Here is a 16,799-nt window from a genome sequence, read left to right as displayed (position 1 = left end):
AGCGGACTCGCAAATGACATTAAGCAGATCATTAACTAGGTTGGGTTAGCTACTAAAAGGGCTAACCAACCCCCCACACATCACTTCTTTCCCGCCTCGTGTTATAGTCCGAAAGGCTCACCTTTCCCTACTTTAAGCCGCAGGAACAAGCCCAATGTGCATCCTCCGGTTATAGTATGTTTAGAACCTCTAATTCTACATCAACCCTATCGGGTTATTTTCTCGTTTCCGCAGTGATTGTTAGTAACAAGTTGAGGAAGACGTCGATCAAGATGATTTGTAAAAAACAATTTGTCAGAACCGAAAATGTGATCTTCGGCTCATTCAATGGCCCTCATCACCATCTCAGGTTACCCCTCCTCTGGAAAATCAACCCGCGCAGCCCAAATCCACGACTTTCTCTCATCAACTTCAAGCCCTCAACTCAAAGTAAAAGTCATCTCAGACGATGACTTGGCCGTTGATCGCGTGTCATATGATGGTATTGTCCCATCTTCTTCCTTCTCTTCAGACTGACCCCCGAAAATTAGACTCCCTTCAAGAAAAGATCGCCCGCGCAACTCTCTTCACCGCTATCACAAGGCACATCGCCAAAGACACAATCCTTATCGTAGACGGGATGAACTACATCAAGGGGTTTAGGTACCAACTGTATTGCAAGGCCCGAGAGGCTGGAGTAAGGGTCGCTACGGTGTGTAATAGATCACGATATTCTTACTCGCGCAACTAACACAATTGAGAAAAGTAGGTCTATGTACTTGCTACGCCTGATCAATGTCAGAAATGGAATGATGAACGAGGAGATGGGAAGAGATATAAACCTCAAACGTCAGTCTTTCCCCTTTTTATCTCCCAACCCATTCCTAAGCTCGAGACAGCCTCGACGCCCTCATCCAACGCTTCGAAGAACCCTCATCCATGGTCCGTTGGGACGCTCCACTCTTCACCATCGCCTGGGACGACCCAACACCCCCACTCGAACGTATATCAGATGCAGTCACAACTGGTATCGTCAAACCTCCAAACGTCGGCACTCAGATCACACCCAAAGCACCCACAGACGCCCTCCGCACTCTGGAGCATACGACAAACGCACTGGTTTCTGCGCTCATGGCTGTTCAGGGTGCTGGCCCACTCGGGGGACCTATCGTTCTCACCATCGATTCGCTTGAGCATAGTTCGAATACCAGTGCCAATGATAGTTCTGTTCTCCGTGTTCGCTTAACACTCCCGCATCGTGCACTGACGCTGTCAGAGCTGCAACGGCTCAAGCGCCAATTCGTGGCTGCGCGCCGGAAAGCTGTGACATTGGGAAGCACGGAAAAAGGAAGGGTGGAGTGGGGAGAGGAAGGCGTGGGACGTGCATTTGCAGAGTTCTTAGAGGAGGGGTTGGGTGTTGCGAGGTGACTTGCACGTTAAGCATCCAAAACAAGAGCATTGGTTTTATAATCCCGGGAGTAATACAACACAGGGCTTGTAATATGTGGTACGTGCATCCAAGATCAAATGATCAACTCAGGTGAACACGATCTCTCATGCAGTGTCACTTTCTCGTCGAATTTATAGATGAATCGCAGCATTCACCTTCACGAAGAAGTCTTCTCCTTGATCTTGTTGAACGGTTGTGCTGAGTCACACCTTTCCCAGGTGCCCTTCGCTCCTTAACATCTACGCAGGACACCATCGAATTCTGAAACGTTATACCCTCAAGAACCGTCTCGGATGTACACAACTATGGAGGCTCTGCATGTTGTATGCTCGTATGACGAATAAGCTGATGTTGCTGATACTGTGTTCTTTTCAGAATTGCATAAATTTTGGTGGTGCGCCGCCGCGGAAACCAGGCCACCAGCTCTGCTTCACCCTCGACTTGGTCGGGTGCTTCAGTGAGCCTACTTGGTCAGTCGTCCTACTCTTGTACTTCGCGCGCACTGTCGCACCGGAATCCTTGACCCGGTATGTAGCAGCCCCCAGACGTCGAGCGGTGGGCGGAGCCTGGCTAGACAGGCAAGCATACAATAATGGTATTTCTTACCGGCGACAAACGCCAATCTCCCACTGTTCCGGTCAGCAACGATGATCAAATCAAGTGAGCCCAGAATATCGATACATGCTACATTATCGACATTACATCGCACCACTCCTTCGTGCCTCTGACACACATCATGCTAAGCGAGCATGTCAACACTGGGACTCTGATGGCAGAGGACAATGACAGTCTCACTCGGGCTCACTAACAACTGATGACGCCATTGGTTACCACACAGCAATTTTGACACGGGCATGCCTCATAGGCATCAATGATGCTATAAGGTCCACAATTATAACCAAAATCGTTGTCGTTGTTCCAACCTTTGATGCCCGTTGAGCACTCCACCGTATCTGTGAATACCAGCCGTCAGCATGTAGTCTAAGGTATGCAAAAGTGCTTACTAGGGTCGCCGCAAGGTAGCCCCAGGGGATCTATTACCAGGTTGTCAGAGGCGACAGCTACGCTAGCCATCGCTGCGACAGATATGATCATGGTGGTGAGTGAGGTGAATATCATCGCTAAAAGCTAATGGTGTTGTCTGAGTCAAAAGCTACGTTGGCTTTTATACACAAGTAGTGTAGGGGCTGGCCGATCTGCATGTGGCCTGCACTATTGGATAGACAGATGCCAGCTCACGCTCTGTGATATAAAGGTCCATCGCGAGAGCTCACAATAACGTAGCGGACGCAGTTAGCGAGTTCGGTCTATGATCATGATGATTTATTCAGCAGATTTTCAGATTTTCAGTCACTCGCTAGATTTCAAACCTAGTCCATGACCCCAAACCAGCTGTAAGGTGCCTTTTTTGGCTGCAAAATGCGAAGGTGACGTGGCGGGCGCTGGAAAACCTTACGTGGATGAGGGTGACACGAACAGATGGCAAGCTTCCAGCTTGGGCTTTTGCAAAATCTGAGCCTCAAGTCTTGTGTAGGCCGTGACCTGGGCTCGGGGCTCGGCTCGACTTATTGAGACATGCTCGGGTTGGCAGCTGCAGCGTGTTCACCTTCATAAGGAGCCACCTGTCGAGCGACCTAGAAGTGGACGCGTAAGCCTGTGCTTAGTGAATGAGACACCGTATGTTCTGTATTTGGACCGACAGAAATGAATAATCGCTTATACGTATGAGCACAGCATGATGCACAGCCTGAAATCACGCTGAAGATTTGGCAACATCGAGTGTGAAGTCGACTAGAAGAATGGGTCCAATCAACACCGGGCACCACTGGGTGTCAACAGTGATTTACTCACCCGACTTGACAAAATTTGCAACCGGAGGATTCAACGAGAACGCAGTAAAAATCTGGCATGCAAAAACCGGTGAACTGCTCAAAAAAATCAAACACCAGTCTTGGGTTTTCAGCTTGGCCTGGACGTCAGATTCGAGTCGGAAAGAAACTCATCTCCGTGTCAGTTACTAGGCCCGATTAGGATATTCGACACCGCCACTTGGGGCCAAATTTGCCACCCTCCAAGGCCACACAAATCTCATAAACGCCATCTCCTTGTCTCAGAGTCAAAACGACCGCCTGCTTGCAAGTGCATCATATGATAAAACGGTGCATCTATGGAACCTCGACACAAACCTCCCAGTCGTCCCTCCGCTCCAGTACGAATACAGTGTGGAATGCGCAGCCCTTTCGACCGATGGAAAAGTGCTAGTCCGAACAGGCTCAGCTGGGGTTGACGAAATTGTGCATGCATGGGACATTCAGGCTGTCCTCAGAAAAGCTGTCTTTCAAGACCTTCTCCTACCTGATGTAGATCTCACCGCTCTTCGCTAAATACACGCTAATATCTCACCCGCAGGTGGCAGCTGCAAAGTCGCCAATGAACGTACGTGACGTGTTTCTTAATGATTTAGGCCATTTCACGGTTGTCACTCTAGAATAATGCTACGCACCGTCCACCTATTCGTGGCCCTCGGATGCTACCAGGCTTTTTTGATGGTGTACGAGGAGATATTCATGTGCGTCGTCTGTTTTTTTTTAATCAATTGTTGTTCTTACCTCTTGCAATCAGTGCTCCACGTCTCCCGGTGTCCATCACACTTCCTCCCATCGTTTTATCGCACCTTCTATGGGGAGTCTACGTGCGCTCCTCACCCGCCTTCCGTCGCTCTTTCGTCGCTCTCGTGAAGCAACTGAACTCCAGCAGCGCCCAAAGCAAAGGACTTTCTCTCATCACGGTCTTCACACCATCGAAGTTGCTGCAGTACAGGACAAAAAGGTATTCCTTTCCTCGTGCGTGCTTCTATTCACCGTGGCTCAATAATTCCGCTGTAGTCCCTGTTTGTTGCTCCCCGGACGAAAGAAAAGCAACAGCAGAGCAGCCAATTGCATGGCCAGGGGTCGTCATCGCGAGCTCACCATGCCGCTATTTCGACGTCTACCACGCAACCTACTCCAAATAGCAGAATTCAGGCTGCCACACCAGGTGCAGCGACCATACGGTCACGAGTACTCACGTTGTTGGCTCGTCTCGTGCTTTTGATTTGTTGTGCACCTCTGCCAAGCACAAATGGTTGTTAATGTTGGATATCGAGTTCATAGACTGCAGCTCGTTCATTTATTCTCACTAACAGTATATAGTATTCTGGACATTCACGATACATTTACTTGACAGACACTCCTCAGGCTCTGTTTTACCTTTTCTCATATATAAGAACAGAACATTTGGTCCCGCGGAAGCAATTCGTGTGACTCACACCTGAGCTCCACATGCACTCTATCGCTCGCTGCCCGTGTGTGCTCGGCAGTCTCCTATTTGCGTGTGTCGTTCACCGCTATGGCTTCGATGTGCTGTTGCGGGCGTCCAACACACTACTCCTTATGCTCTGGGGCCGAGAAAAAGCCTTTGGAAGATGCAGATGGGTTTGTGCCGGTGTCTCTTGATCCAGAAGACAGTGTCGGGGATCTTTCTGTCTCCGTCTTCATTTTGGACGGTAGAAATGCACCACCTGATGATGGTATCTGTTCCATCAATGCTCATGTGATTGCTGCCACTGCAGACGAAGAAATCACTTTAGGACTTTATTGTGTCGATGCACCTGTTCTTATCCATTTATCTCCTCGGTGAGTGTTGTATACAAAAAGGACATTTGGAATAGAGTAATGCGCGTCAGGCTGCGACCGGTATACCTGAAAGTAATAGCCGTTGTTGCCAGTGTTACCGCTGACCTATCTTGAATTCGCTCGGGTATTCGTAGGGCCGAATCCATGGCATTCGGCCAATTGGTTGTCCCGCGGATAACGACGACCCTATCGTACTCACATTATCAATACCATCCAGAATCGTCAAACGCGTCGCTACCATTTTTCAACCTCATACAAAATGTCGATTCCTTATATACGTCCCGGAGTTCTGTTTCTCCGGAGTTGCACGTGCAAGAGTCATCCGTGATGACGTCATTGTTGAAATTGCAAAATTTATGCCGGACAAATTGTGCCATGATTCTGCACGATTCAGTCAGCTGGACACAATTGCGCTATCATGCACAATGGTGGTACTCAAACAGCTGCAGGAGCTTCGAGAAAATACAGATATCTCACGCAGAACTCGCCCTGCAGCTCCACTCAATCTTACAGATAACGAGCAAGATGCTGACGAAGAGCTTCCCTGGCTCTCGCGACTTTTCACTGGTCATGACTATCGGTGAAACTACGGCGGCCGGCATCATCATTGCCTCAAGCATAGAAGCTGCAACTGCATCTGTTATCAAGCACTCCCCGGTGGTACATCCAGTGACCGGTGAAACGCTTCATCCGAGACCATCCCACTGTTTACGCCGTCACATTGATGGGTTCGTAGCTCATTCATAAGAGGGCATATGATGTATGTGTGAAGCACATTTTTTAACTTCTACATGGAGTATTCGACTAATGATATCGCAGCAGCGAGGAGCTTGCAGTTCACTATGGTGTGTCTCCTTTCTCGACACGGGGGCGAATCACAACTGACAAGTCATCTACCATCAGTACATACACAGTGCGTACTATCTGAACCTCATATTCCTTGTTCTGATATAGTTCAGTGTCGATGGCTATACTCTGGGTAGGCTGATTCTGATCTATCTACGTCCGCTGTCAAACTCGCTTATTCAGACCTATGATTATGCATGTTCACTTCATGAAGAGGTAATACACCAGTTCCATGATACACATCGGTTTTGATATTGATAATATCATTGCTGTGCACAGTGGACATTTTTGCTTCGATCACGCTGGAGCAAGATGAAAGGCCTCTATATCGTTACACGATACCTCTCTTTCATCTTTCTCGCCACAGATCTATATCGTACGTTCCGCTCCAGCACACATCGTTCCGACAATGGATTAACATTTTTAGTGTACTTTGCCCCGAATGAGAACCCAGGTGTATGTGATGTGATGGAGGGTTCATGAGAACGAACGACTTACTACATGACTTCGCCAGAAATGCCGAGTGTTGCAAAATATTCAATCAGGTACGTGCACGGTACATTCATGTATGCACATCCTTCCCGAATGCTACTACTTTCCTCTCACAGGTCTTGGCACAGTATTAGTAATTTTTTCCGAATGTATCGATCGTTCCCCTTGTATCATGTGTGTTTCTGACCCGATTCATCCAGATTTTTTTGTCTCCAGAACATACGTGCTCTGGAACAAAAATAGGATCTTGCTCGCAGCTATCGTGTGCACCTCTTTCGTGAGTTCCAAATCCACTCACGATATCCAAGCTAGTGGTAGATGCATCAGCCAGATTGTTATCGTAGCTACCTTCGGCATCGTCTTTGTCACTGACGTCCCTGCAGCATGTACTTCTGACCTTCCTTCTGAGTTCCATGCCCACTAAAACATCCTGTTCACTTTCACAGATGCAACTAGCACAATCCCGGGAATCACAGGGTGCTACCAGAGTCCATCCAGTCACCAGCTTTTCATACCATTTCTTCTCCTCTCCTTGTTCGAAATGGGTGGGTAGCCAGGAGCATATATATATACAGGCACACGCTGACCTGTGTTCTCCACAGGACTCATGATCCTCACGCTCATACGTGCCATACAGAGCTGGCGGACAAACCAAAGCCGTCTGTATGTTGTCCTGGTGAACCATAATATATCCTATTATGCATGCGGTTTTCGTGAGTTAACATTCGCACATGCCATTTTTCCGTAGTCATCCTGATTTCTGAAGTGTTCTCGGTAACGAACATCATCACACCGCTACTCCTCCAGGTGCACTGATCTCCTAAATGCCTTTTATGATCTCACCATTGATGTTCTGCGCCCCAGGACGCCTACCAGGCTATTTTGAATAGGTATGCACCTCCACATCCTGCTGCATGTTTGTACTCATAATACTCAAAACGTACATTCGCGTATAGTGTCCAGTTTATCATGCTTGCAATTCTTGCCACGCGCATGCACCTTCATCTCTGGCAGGTGAACCGACATCCACGCCGCTCTACTAGTGCCCTTGTGCATATTCAAATGTCCAACATTTCATTTGCAAATCCCACGGTGTGATGTCTTACTCCGTAGCTTATTCGGTGGCGTCCATGGAGCACGAGGCTTGGATTGTACAAGATGACTGGTGGATGTGGGCTTGGTAGAGTTTGTTACATGCTTAACTTATTGGACGAGTCTGTTGCGGAGTGGGAGGAGCATTTGGATGTCTTCGGTCTACCCAACACCCTAGTTTTTAATGTAAGCGGTGGCATCTAGGTCTTTTGGTATTGACAGAGGGTCGGTTATTGCGCCCTGGGTCGAAAAATCCTCATATCTCCTTCCATTTTGCATTATGTCCACAGTGCAGTGTGTTTAGCACATCGTGCGCTTGTTACTGTTAGATATCTGGAAGCTGTTATGTCAACAAAATTTTCCTGTCTTGTCGCAGACAAATCATTCTCATCCGTCACAGTGGTATCTGAATGAGTTGATTCCTGCTGACGCAGTTCTGACTTTCGTCCTTGCCTGCAGAATTTGGGCGTTCGTGTATGTGCTCAGATTAATTATATTTGTTTCTCTGACGACCTTGTAGACTTTGCTGTCCGTGATGGAAATACTGCTACCTAAGTGGGATATTCTATGGTCTTGTACAACATTGTAAAAATAATATCTTACGGATTTGTTGGAATCAAATATGAGTTCTATTTTCGAAGAAGAGCATGTCCACACCATTCGCAGGCAGGTTTATCGTTGCAATACCAGTTCATACATGCAGGTATGTGTGGGCGAGAGTCCTTCAAACCTTGGTTTACTAAGCTTGAGTGCTATCGCATTGAGGATAGCCGCCACCGCTTACAGTGGAAAATACAGGTGTTAAATAGACCGAGGATATCCAAATGTCCCTACCACCCCACGACAGACTCATCCTATAAATTCAGCAGGTAGCAAAACTCTATCAGGCCCACCCCATCAGTCATCTTGTACGGTCCAAGCCTCGCTCCATGAACGACACAGAATAAGCCACAGAATAAGAAATCACTCCGTGGGATATGCGAATGAAATGTCGGACATTGGAATATGCACGAGGGCACTAGTAGAGCCGTGTGGATGTCGGTTCATCTGCCAGAGATGAAGGTGCATGCGCGTGGCGAGGGTTGCAAGGATCGTAAACTGGAAACTGTACGTGGATGTACGTTTCGGGTGTTATTAGTAAGAATATGCAGCAGGATGTAGAGGTGCATACCCATTCAAAATGGTCTGGTAGGTATCCTGGGGCGCGGAACATCAACGGCTCTATCATAAAATGCATGTAGGACATTCACGCACCTGAAGGAGCAGCAATGTGAAGACGGTCGTCACCGAAAACACTTGAGGAAAGAGAATGATTATGGATGATTACGGAAAAACAGCGCGAATGAATGCTAACTCACGAAGAGCGCATGCATAATAGGATATGTTGTGGTTCACCAGGACAAGGTACAGACGGCTTGGGTTTGTCCGCCAGCTCTGTATGGCACGTATGAGCGTGAGGATCATGAGTCCTGGGGAGAACACCAGTCAATGGGCATTCATATATATATGCTCCTGGTTACCCACCCAGTTCGAACACGGAAGAGAGAAGAAATGGTATGAAGAGCCGGTAACTGGTCGAACTCCGGTGGCACCCTGTGATTCCCGGGATTGCGCTAGTCGTATCTGCGAAAGAGAGCAAAATATTTCAGTTGTCGTGAAACTCAGGGGAAAGGTGAGAGCATGTACATGCTGCGGGGACGGTAGTGTCGAACGTAACGCTCAAGGATGCTACGACAAACATCTGGCTGATGGCATTTACCACTAGCTTGTGTGTTATGAGCGATTGGAAACTCACGAACGAGGTGCACAGCATGGCTGCGAGCAAGATTCTATTTTTGTTCCAGAGCACATATGTTCTGAGGATAAAAAAACCTGGATGGATCAGACCAGAAACACGCATAATACGGAGGGAACCAGAGATACATTCGGATAAAATGACTAATACAATGCCGAGACCTGTGAGAAGAAAGTAGTGGCCTTCGACAAGGACGTGCATGTATGGATGTACCCTGTACATACCTGATTCAATATTTGCCAACACCCGGCATTTCTGGCGTAAAGTCATGCAATAAGTCGTTCGTTCTTATCAACTTGCCACCGCATCACATACAGTTGGGTTCTCATTCGGGGTAAAGTCAACTGAAAAACACGTGTTAATTCATCATCGGAGCGATGTGGGCTGGAACGGAACGCACTATATAGATTCGTAGCAAGAAAGATAAAGGGGAGGTATCGTGTGACAATATACAGGCCTTTCATCTTGCTCCAGTGCGATCGAAGTAAAAATGTCCACTTTGGACAGCATGTTGTGGATATCAGAAGCAAGGTGTATCATGGAACAAGTGTATTACCTCTTCATGAAGCGAACATGCATAATCATAGGTCTAGATAAGTGAGCTTAACAACGGACGTAAAGAGATCAGAAAAAGCCTACCCAGAATGTAGCCGTCGAGGCTGAACTGTGTTAGGACAAATAATGTGGGGTTCAGACAGTACGCACCAAATATGTACTGATGGTACATGACTTGTCAATTGTGATTCACCCCTATATTGACAAGGAGACACACCTTAAAGGACTGTAAGCTTATTGCTGCTGCGATATCGTCAGTTGAATACACCATCTGGAGATCAAAAAATGTGCACAATATCATGCGCCTTCGTAGCTCTTATGAATGAGCTGTGAATCCATCAATATGGTGGCTAAGTTGAGATTAGTTCGAGATCAAACTTAGCTAGCTTGCTGCGGTCGTGATGGAGCGTTTCGCCGCTCACCAGATGTACACGCCGGGGAGCAACTTGATATTGAATGACTTCCTACAGCATTTAGAACACTGTTCCAGTTCTAAAAATATCTCATGCCAAGCTGAGGACCCCATGACAGCGGGTTTGTGACTGTCCGTTTTGTATTCATGGATGAAACTATCTAAGAAGAGGCGAAGGAATACCGGATGTTGATGTCAGGTTGTTAGTATCTACCATAGCCATGTGACAAAGCTCCATCTTCACCTGATACGACTCCGCACACATCATGATGACAGGCTTCCACGCCTACAGTTTCACGAACGAGGTCTGTGCGAGGCCAATCTCAAGAATCCAGATTCAGATACGCTGAAGGGGAGCGTATAGAGGTGCTCCCGAAGTTGATGCAGACTTTCAACGAGCCAATAGGGAGGGACAAAGAAACCAAGCCGTTCCCACGAAGAAAAACTTCTCAACTCTGTGGGGAGGTGCCAATGGTCCTGGTCGATGCTGGTAATTAACATGATGAAAGCGTGGATGCCCTGTTCTTGCCATTCCTTTGACAGAATTGTGCCTCATGCACAAGCTTCAATCCATGTGTCCTCCGACCCGTCATCAAGCCTTTGAGGAGCGCTCCGTTTTGTAGCACCACTTTAAGCGCTGGAACAAGCTAACAACAAGCTCCTGGGTCCTCAGGTCGTCGGGGGCTGTGTAGTAAGACTGTTCTTCCCTTGGGACTCGTTGAAAAAGTTCTAGTGACTGGCTGTGTGTGCCTGTTTGTTGCTGAGTTAGAACGGCCGACCGCCCTATACGCTGACGAGTTTTACTTGCATTGGCTCCCGGTGTTATGCTGCCAGTACTAGTACTCATTCTTGTATATTTTGATCATCTCTGAAATGCTGTCCAGGTCACATTAGTGTCTGTCAGTCCATTTCCTGTGTACCTCCGTTCCTGAATCACCGCCGCCACAGGTTGTAGTTGATGACCGGTGGTGCAGTTGTTTGATCGTGTGATAGACTGAAGGCGAGTATCTCTTAGCAGAGGACGAACGTCTATGGGGAGCACTACATTGAATTGAATAGTAGCTGCATTTCGTTCAGTGACTCGGATTGGATGAATTCCAATTCCTTCTCACACGTACCAGCAGTCCATAGTTATCGTAACAGCGCACAGGACTTTTGATCGTGCAGGACGGCAGCAGGTTCTCAGGCACTGGGCCATCTGAGCAGCCGATCACCGGTATAAGTATATAGTAATTGAGAAGTGAGGTTGGGTCTTTACAGATGAGTCGCCATGGTTAATTACGAGAACTAGTGCATTACCCTACGAACGTGCGGCGTAAGTACACAAAATGAATGACCATGGGTCAGGAACATACTGCAATTAATTCAGACACTCCTTGATCCAGTTTGATCTCTCCATTGCTGATATCTTTTGATCGCATCTGGCGTGATTTGCCTTTGTATGGCTCCTGCGTCTGCGACAAAGACGTTTTGGGGGATATGCAGAGAGCTATGAGCAAAGTTCGCCGAACTAGGAACTTTAAAGAGCTTACAAATGGGGCGTTGATATCTTTCTGCATAGTCAATAGAGCATCCTGGCACAGTGAGCTGACTTCCGCGCCGCAGCAGCCGTCGGTCTGAATGCAACGTCACACTCTGCTCAGATGCAACAGAACCGTACTCACCATGGCTGCTATTGTATGAAGATCTAAGTCAGATTCCATGCTCATCGTCCTTGTCCTGATCTTCGAGATCTTTTCACGTCCAGCGTGATCGGTCCAACGTATAGAATGCGATCCAGTCTTCCGGGACGCATCAGAGCTGAGTCCTGGCAATCCATGGTCAGAAATATAACAATGATGATCAAAGCAGATAGACTTGCAATAACATCAGGGCGATTCGTGGCTGCAATAATAGTCACCCTCACAAGCTCCTGAACACCGTCCATTTCGTTCGAGAGGCTGGTCAGAACCCTTCATGTGCAGTTCCAGTATCTGAATCTGAGGAGCGCGACGTTCCAAGGGCATCGATTTCATCATGTGTTTGTCAACACCAACTCCTTCATAGTAGGACAGCGCTTACGAAAAAGATTATTGACGGTGACGCAGCTCTGGCTTTACTGAATATATCTCGCATGGCTCTTTCCCACTCTCCAACATATTTGTTTAGAAGCTAATTGACAACCGTGAGCATGTTGCCTGAACGCAGAACCAAAAGAGTCAAACCTCACAGCAACAAGGTTAACACCGCTTTCCGTTGCACAAGCTCGAGCCAGAATGGTTTTACTGCACCTTGGAGATCCGTACAACAGTAGGCCCTTTCAAGTTGCTGGTCGGACTGCCAGTTGGTGGAAAGCCTCTGGATGTGATAATGGCCACTCGACTGCTTCCTGAAGTTTTTGTATGTCGGCTTGCCCAATTATATCTTCAAACCGAATGGGCGGTGTCTCCATGAATAGGGAGCACATTGCGGACGGCCGCACAGTAGGAAGCGCTTCTGAAAGGTCTGATGGCGTGTCATTGTTGTAGCTGCTGAGTCAGCATTGGAACCTGGTGGAGTGTGTCATCCATCATTTGATGGCAAGAGTCCCAGCCTCTCGAACTACAGCACTGAGGTCCGCACCAACATCTCCATAAGCACAGCACGCGATGGAATGAAGTTCTGCGTCTGTTATACAATTGGGAGTTTGGGAGAGGAGGATATTCAGAATGGAGTAGCGCACGTCTGCATCCAGTATGCCTGGAAGTAAAAGCCGTCAGTCAAAGTGGGGTGTGTTACTGCTGAGCTATCTCGAATTCTCTTTCAAATTTCGTAGCGCCAGATCAATGGCATTCGACAGATTGGTTGTCCGGATGACCACAACCCTATCGTGCTCATTTTGTCAATACCATCCAGAATTGTCAAAAGTGTCGCCACCACCCTTTTTCCAACCTTGGCACCTGCACCCTCTTCCCTTCTTGGGACAACCTCGTTAGCTCCAGAAAGTCTGGGAATCCGAATTTCCGGCAGTCTCCGTCCGGCTGCGTGTGGGTCTGTCCGAATCCGCCTGTGCACAACTTGTCAGTTCTTAACGTCGCGTCATACAATGAGCTCAATTTTACGACTTGTTACCGTCTCGAATACATCAAATCAGCGATCTTTCAGCCTGGCCTGGCCTGACGATTACAGCTTTGTGTAGCTGCAGATATGGTTTGGCCTTTCAGATGGGCTTTTTGCCTGTCCTTCAAGTTCTCATGCACTGGGCTGGCCGGCTTTCTCATCCTCTACTAGCAGCTTGCCTACCAATCATTTGGCTCAACCAGCTTTCAGGTGTTAATTTCTGTGCCTGCCTGCCAATGGACTCAACCATAGACCTTGCAGATTCTATATTTTCACTCATGACACATGCAGGTATCTCTGAAATAGTCTGGACCAGATCTGTGAGGGCTGCAGCTGTGATGTTTCTGTAGTTTCGTTAATGTACTAGTGTCATACTCTATTGCATACAAAATATCATACTTGGGAGCCGGACAGACCCAGCCGGACTCAGCCGGATGGACCTGGAAATTCGAATTCCTAGATGCCCTCGTTAGCTCGGTGAAGTAGTGATGTGGTGGGCCAGGGCTCAGGCCCGCAGGCCCACATGGCCCAGCCCTACAGAAGCCCAGCCCAGCCCAGCCCTATGAGTGGGCTGACGAGGGCCCAGGGCTGGGCCTGCAACCTCTGCAGGCCCATACCCAGGGCTCAGGCCCGGGCTGAGTTTTTCCAAAAATGACCGAGGCTATACCTGTAAGTCTTTCGGTCCATTCCGGTATTAACTGTACAGTTAATTTGTGCCTGATCTTCTCTATGCAATTGGCATTGATTATTCCCAGTCACGGTAATGCCGCCATCACTCGATGCAGATCGAGAAGCCTTGGTGCGGCCCAAACGGGTTCCCGCGCCCTCCAAGAGGTTAACCGATGCTTCTAATTCTGCAACACCTGAGCTGAGTGCTCACCTTGAAGCCATTGCCCTCAAGCGAGCTGAGGATGCCAAACGATTGGCGGAGGATACCACCACGGCACCAGCTACTTCGAGTTCCCACTTTGTCACCCCCACCAAGAGATCTCAGAATACTGACTCTTCCGGTAGTGGGTATGATACAGATTGTTCAGCCGCTCAAAAACCACCAAAAAGTAAGTACCGTCAGTGTTGCTCATTTCAGCACGTCACTTAACATTTTTTCACACAGAGAAAAAGTCGCATAGCAGCCAATCTGTGATCATCAGTTCCGACTCAGAAGACAGCTGTGCTGCACCTGCCACGGCAAAAAAAAATCAAGGTGAGTTTCGAACACTTTCATTTACGTTATGTTTTACGTTGAAATTTCACGCGCAGCTCCAGATCCTGTCAACGATGATGGATTTCTTGCAGATATCAACATTGCGAGCCTCTCTAATGACGAGATCAAGCAAAAGCCTGACAGGAAAGGTCAGGATGTTGATAATTTTTTTAGTCCGAAATATTCTGAGCCTGGTGTTGATGGCAAACCTCGCACCTATCGCAATTGCACCTTGTGCTCGAAGAAGGGTCCACGCAAACACTTTGTGAAGGACCTGTCAACGTGCCGTCGACACCTTGAAAAAGACCATGAGGTAAGTGTTGATATTTCTGACTACTGTGATGCTAACGGATTTTCCATAGCTTGCCTACAATAAATGGGCCCAGGACCACCAATTCGAATCTATGCTTCCTAAGGCTGTCGCAAAGCGTCGAAGCAATGCCATCCAGAAAGCTAGTGCCAGCCAAACAGGCCTCGATAATCATCTGCGCGAGCCACCAAAGGCAGACCGTGTGCTGCCATACACCGACCAGTTATTCCGCGAGGCTGCAACAGAATGGTTGATTTCTACTGACCAGGTATGTTAAATTTACATAGTACTACACCGTCTCACTAACAAAAATAGCCAATCCAAGCACTGGAGCACCCATCCTTCCACCTCATGATTCATGTAGCATCACGATCCACACACGGTGTCAAAATTCCGGATCGAAAGGTGACGCGTGCCGAGATTATCAAGATGTTCCAGAAGCAAATGAAATATCTTCGGACACGGCTTAATGTAAGTTTATGATTCTTGTTTGAATGATACTACCACTCATTTTTGACTTAGAGCAATGCTGTTAAAGGTGAAATCAGCAATACATGCGATGCATGGCAAGCCTCCAACATCGACGGATACTTTGCCGTCTCTGGTCATTGGGTCGAAGAGCCATCACCTGGAGTATGGGTTCTCGAAAGCGCACTGTTTGGGTTTACAAAACTCAACAACTCTCATAATGGCCGCTGTCTAGGTCAAGTACTTTTCAAAATCATTGATCGCCTCGAAATTTCGCACAAGGTAATGTTGTATCCTATGAGGGTTCATGTTACTCACCACACATTTAGATTGGGCGCATCACCTGTGACAATGCGACAAATAACGACTCGATGATGGACGAGTTTTCAAATCAGATTATGAAGAAGACCGGGAAGGCATTTGATGGAAAGGGACGTCGTATCAGGTGCGTAATTCATTATAACTTTAGCTGTATTCATTTTGACATTTTGTTACTAGATGTCTTGCGCACGTTATCAACCTGGCGACACAAGCGCTCATCAAGACTCACACGAAATCGAAACATTACAACCCTGCAAGCCCCGAAGACCATATGCCAAGTACTATTGGTCACAACCGGGATGAAGTTGGGCTCATTCGAGCCATCGCTGTGAAGGTATGTACATGATATTTGATTAATTCAACTGACTAACTTAATGAAACAAACAGGAGCGGTCGTCAGCCCAGCGCAAGCAGCTTTTCAAGGAGATTCAGATCCGAGAAGGTGCAGAACGCCCCCTGCAGTTGCTGCTCGACATGCCGGTCCGGTGGTCTTCAACATACATCATGTTAGAGCGCGCAGAAACACAGCGAAAGGTACGTCTTAATGTGTTCGCAGCGTTAAAATTTGACCGTGTCACTGTCACCTACAGTACATCAACACATTTATCTACGAAATGGGCCTTAAGGAGCCGAATCTGGAGAAGCGGAAGAAGATTGGCGAGTTAGAGCTACGAAACGACGAATGGAAACGTGTCAAGTTGTTCCTTGATCTTCTCGCTGTGAGTGTACTCGTTCTTGTGTTCAAATGTTCAATGATAACACTCACACCCCGTTTAAAGCATGCCGACAATGCTCAACAAGCATTTTCGTTGGATCGAAACCCAAGCCTGCACCTTGCGATCCCAGCCCTCGAGGCACTACATAAAGCTTGGAGCTTACGACTCGCACGGCCAAAGTATGCTTGCTTCAAAGCACCGCTTCAAGCTGCCATCGACAAGATCACATTGTACTATGAGAAGACTGGCGACTCCGACGCATATATTATGGCAATGTGTAAGTTTTTCACGCATTCCTACCTAGTCCTATGGCTACCTAATGACTGTTTGAACTAATAAACAGTACTCGATCCTAACGAAAAAATGAACCATTTCAAGAAGTACTGGGACGACAATTTGCAACAAGA

General features: G+C 47.6%; 7 protein-coding genes across 7 annotated transcripts; 4 read left to right on the top strand and 3 right to left on the bottom strand.

Moving 5' to 3' along the window:
• The first annotated feature begins 1 nt into the window (after window position 1).
• HD556DRAFT_418041 (chromatin associated protein KTI12) lies at window positions 2-1,493 on the top strand. Its single transcript, XM_041310543.1, has 4 exons — window positions 2-481; window positions 531-691; window positions 749-828; window positions 879-1,493. The coding sequence occupies exons 1-4, from the start codon at window positions 328-330 to the stop codon at window positions 1,405-1,407; spliced, it is 924 nt and encodes a 307-aa protein (XP_041160723.1). The 5' UTR covers window positions 2-327; the 3' UTR covers window positions 1,408-1,493.
• A 595-nt stretch (window positions 1,494-2,088) lies between these two features.
• On the bottom strand, window positions 2,089-2,564 carry HD556DRAFT_1368597 (uncharacterized protein). Its single transcript, XM_041302869.1, has 3 exons — window positions 2,434-2,564; window positions 2,225-2,382; window positions 2,089-2,168 (listed from the first exon to the last, which is right to left on the bottom strand). Exons 1-2 carry the CDS (start codon window positions 2,546-2,548, stop codon window positions 2,234-2,236), a joined length of 264 nt encoding a protein of 87 aa, XP_041160722.1. The 5' UTR covers window positions 2,549-2,564; the 3' UTR covers window positions 2,089-2,168; window positions 2,225-2,233.
• Window positions 2,565-4,816: 2,252 nt separating this feature from the next.
• On the top strand, window positions 4,817-5,687 carry HD556DRAFT_1442795 (uncharacterized protein; the record flags this gene model as incomplete). Its single annotated transcript, XM_041306514.1, has 2 exons — window positions 4,817-5,103; window positions 5,321-5,687. 2 exons carry the CDS (start codon window positions 4,817-4,819, stop codon window positions 5,685-5,687), a joined length of 654 nt encoding a protein of 217 aa, XP_041160721.1.
• Window positions 5,688-5,787: 100 nt separating this feature from the next.
• Window positions 5,788-7,623, top strand: HD556DRAFT_417620 (uncharacterized protein). The gene is made up of 16 exons (XM_041310542.1): window positions 5,788-5,863; window positions 5,923-5,948; window positions 6,007-6,016; window positions 6,063-6,082; window positions 6,133-6,165; window positions 6,229-6,325; window positions 6,377-6,405; window positions 6,464-6,494; window positions 6,558-6,590; window positions 6,642-6,718; window positions 6,773-6,827; window positions 6,888-6,986; window positions 7,044-7,154; window positions 7,208-7,248; window positions 7,306-7,331; window positions 7,398-7,623. The coding sequence occupies exons 2-16, from the start codon at window positions 5,946-5,948 to the stop codon at window positions 7,537-7,539; spliced, it is 807 nt and encodes a 268-aa protein (XP_041160720.1). The 5' UTR covers window positions 5,788-5,863; window positions 5,923-5,945; the 3' UTR covers window positions 7,540-7,623.
• A 1,186-nt stretch (window positions 7,624-8,809) lies between these two features.
• On the bottom strand, window positions 8,810-10,535 carry HD556DRAFT_417321 (uncharacterized protein). Its single transcript, XM_041310541.1, has 12 exons — window positions 10,101-10,535; window positions 10,034-10,043; window positions 9,968-9,987; window positions 9,885-9,917; window positions 9,729-9,825; window positions 9,644-9,672; window positions 9,553-9,583; window positions 9,457-9,489; window positions 9,329-9,405; window positions 9,220-9,274; window positions 9,058-9,156; window positions 8,810-9,002 (listed from the first exon to the last, which is right to left on the bottom strand). Exons 1-12 carry the CDS (start codon window positions 10,182-10,184, stop codon window positions 8,857-8,859), a joined length of 714 nt encoding a protein of 237 aa, XP_041160719.1. The 5' UTR covers window positions 10,185-10,535; the 3' UTR covers window positions 8,810-8,856.
• Window positions 10,536-11,228: 693 nt separating this feature from the next.
• On the bottom strand, window positions 11,229-12,222 carry HD556DRAFT_1307969 (uncharacterized protein; the record flags this gene model as incomplete). Its single annotated transcript, XM_041300073.1, has 6 exons — window positions 11,229-11,289; window positions 11,414-11,493; window positions 11,651-11,749; window positions 11,828-11,911; window positions 11,960-12,102; window positions 12,153-12,222. 6 exons carry the CDS (start codon window positions 12,220-12,222, stop codon window positions 11,229-11,231), a joined length of 537 nt encoding a protein of 178 aa, XP_041160718.1.
• Window positions 12,223-14,842: 2,620 nt separating this feature from the next.
• On the top strand, window positions 14,843-15,361 carry HD556DRAFT_1212361 (uncharacterized protein; the record flags this gene model as incomplete). The annotated part of the gene is made up of 3 exons (XM_041296590.1): window positions 14,843-14,890; window positions 14,940-15,155; window positions 15,203-15,361. Coding segments are annotated over 3 exons (423 nt in total), but the record flags the coding sequence as incomplete, so codon positions are not given.
• Window positions 15,362-16,799: the final 1,438 nt, after the last annotated feature.

The sequence above is a fragment of the Suillus plorans genome, assembly GCF_016647745.1.
Source record: "Suillus plorans strain S12 chromosome Unknown HD556scaffold_25, whole genome shotgun sequence".
NCBI classification, from domain to species: Eukaryota; Fungi; Basidiomycota; class Agaricomycetes; order Boletales; family Suillaceae; genus Suillus; species Suillus plorans.
Note: the sequence above shows the minus strand (reverse complement) of the source record. Positions and strands in the feature narration are given on the sequence as shown.